The sequence below is a fragment of the Acanthamoeba castellanii genome (assembly GCF_000313135.1).
Source record: "Acanthamoeba castellanii str. Neff unplaced genomic scaffold scf7180000084767, whole genome shotgun sequence".
Taxonomy (NCBI): domain Eukaryota; phylum Discosea; order Longamoebia; family Acanthamoebidae; genus Acanthamoeba; species Acanthamoeba castellanii.
The window spans coordinates 30726-31890 of NW_004457650.1; the positions used below are offsets into that span (position 1 = coordinate 30726).

Sequence of the window (1165 nt, forward strand, 5' to 3'; positions counted from 1 at the left end):
CATCCATCATCATCGTCATCGTCACATCATAACATTCGTGATCACGTACGAGCCGTATTGGATGGTGTGCGAGTTGATCGGCAGAATGGTGATAGCGATCAACCTGAAGCCCAGGTAGTCGATCACTGTACAAACGAACAAAAGGCGGGTCACTTTCCTGCCGATTCAACCCAAAATCGCGCATAGAGGGCGTGAGCGTACGGGCCATTAGAGGTACGTGGAGGCCGGGGATCTGACAACTGTAGTAGTGGGTCAGCCCCTTCAGATCGTGTGACGCTGCTTTCCTGGTTGACGGAAACGAAGTCGGCAGTCAGTGCCAGTGACATCCCACAACGAATCACGACTGAAACAAAAGATGGATTGCGAAGTACATAGCAAATTCATCGCCGCCGTAGATACCGTAAAGGTCAAGTGCGAACTTGAAGAAGATGCCTTGCACGATGTATTTCTCGCCCCCGGCCTGTCCGCCCACAGCCATCGGCTTGATTGTCTTCTTCGGTTCTGCATTTAGCTCCGCACCCAATATGGAGCATTCAGCATCAGCTTTGGGACTCTCTCGTGCGTGCTGTGCGTGCGTGCGTGCGGGGATGTACCAGGCAGGCTGAGCTCGGAGATGATGATCTTGCCGTATGTCTGGGGAACAAACGATAGAGATTAGGTTGGGGGAGGGAAGTGCCCCAGGCAGACTCTTACCTCTGCTGCAAATACGAAGTCATGGGCCAGCTTGGCCAAATCGTTGAATTTGGCGGCTGATGGCTCTCGGTCGAGCAGTTTCTGCAGTGATCACCATCACCATTGGCCGGTGGTCAGACACATGAAAGTCCCTCCCAGGGAGAAAAAAGAGAAAGAGGGAGGGGAGGGACACGACAGTAGGGAGGGGTCGACCTGGAATTCTTCGTTCCAATTCTTGGCCTTTTGGGCACGGCGAGAGAGCGGCGAAGTGTCGTCCAACTTGTCTTCCTCTGGGTCGCTTTCACTCTCGCTCTCTTCTTCCTCCTCCTCCTCCTCCTCTCGTGAGTGACTGCTTCAGCGATTGGAAGGTGAGCAAACGGTTGTAAATAGGAGAGAGCACACAGAGGAGTAGAACCTGGCTTCAGCACTCTCACTAGCAGGTTGCCCTGTGGCTTCGGAGTAAATCGTTTGTTCACCACTTTGAATAGCTTCC

The 1165-nt window shown here is 53.2% G+C and overlaps 1 protein-coding gene across 1 annotated transcript in view; it reads right to left on the reverse strand.

Moving 5' to 3' along the window:
* ACA1_250050 (Leucine-rich repeat-containing protein) overlaps window positions 1-796 on the reverse strand; it is a gene marked incomplete at both ends in the record, with an annotated part of 1122 nt that extends 326 nt beyond the window's left edge. The window contains 6 exon segments of the mRNA XM_004352607.1: window positions 50-125; window positions 202-284; window positions 372-501; window positions 594-633; window positions 694-774; window positions 788-796. Coding sequence (XP_004352659.1) covers window positions 50-125; window positions 202-284; window positions 372-501; window positions 594-633; window positions 694-774; window positions 788-796 — 419 coding nt within the window.
* Between the last annotated feature and the right edge of the window lie 369 nt (window positions 797-1165).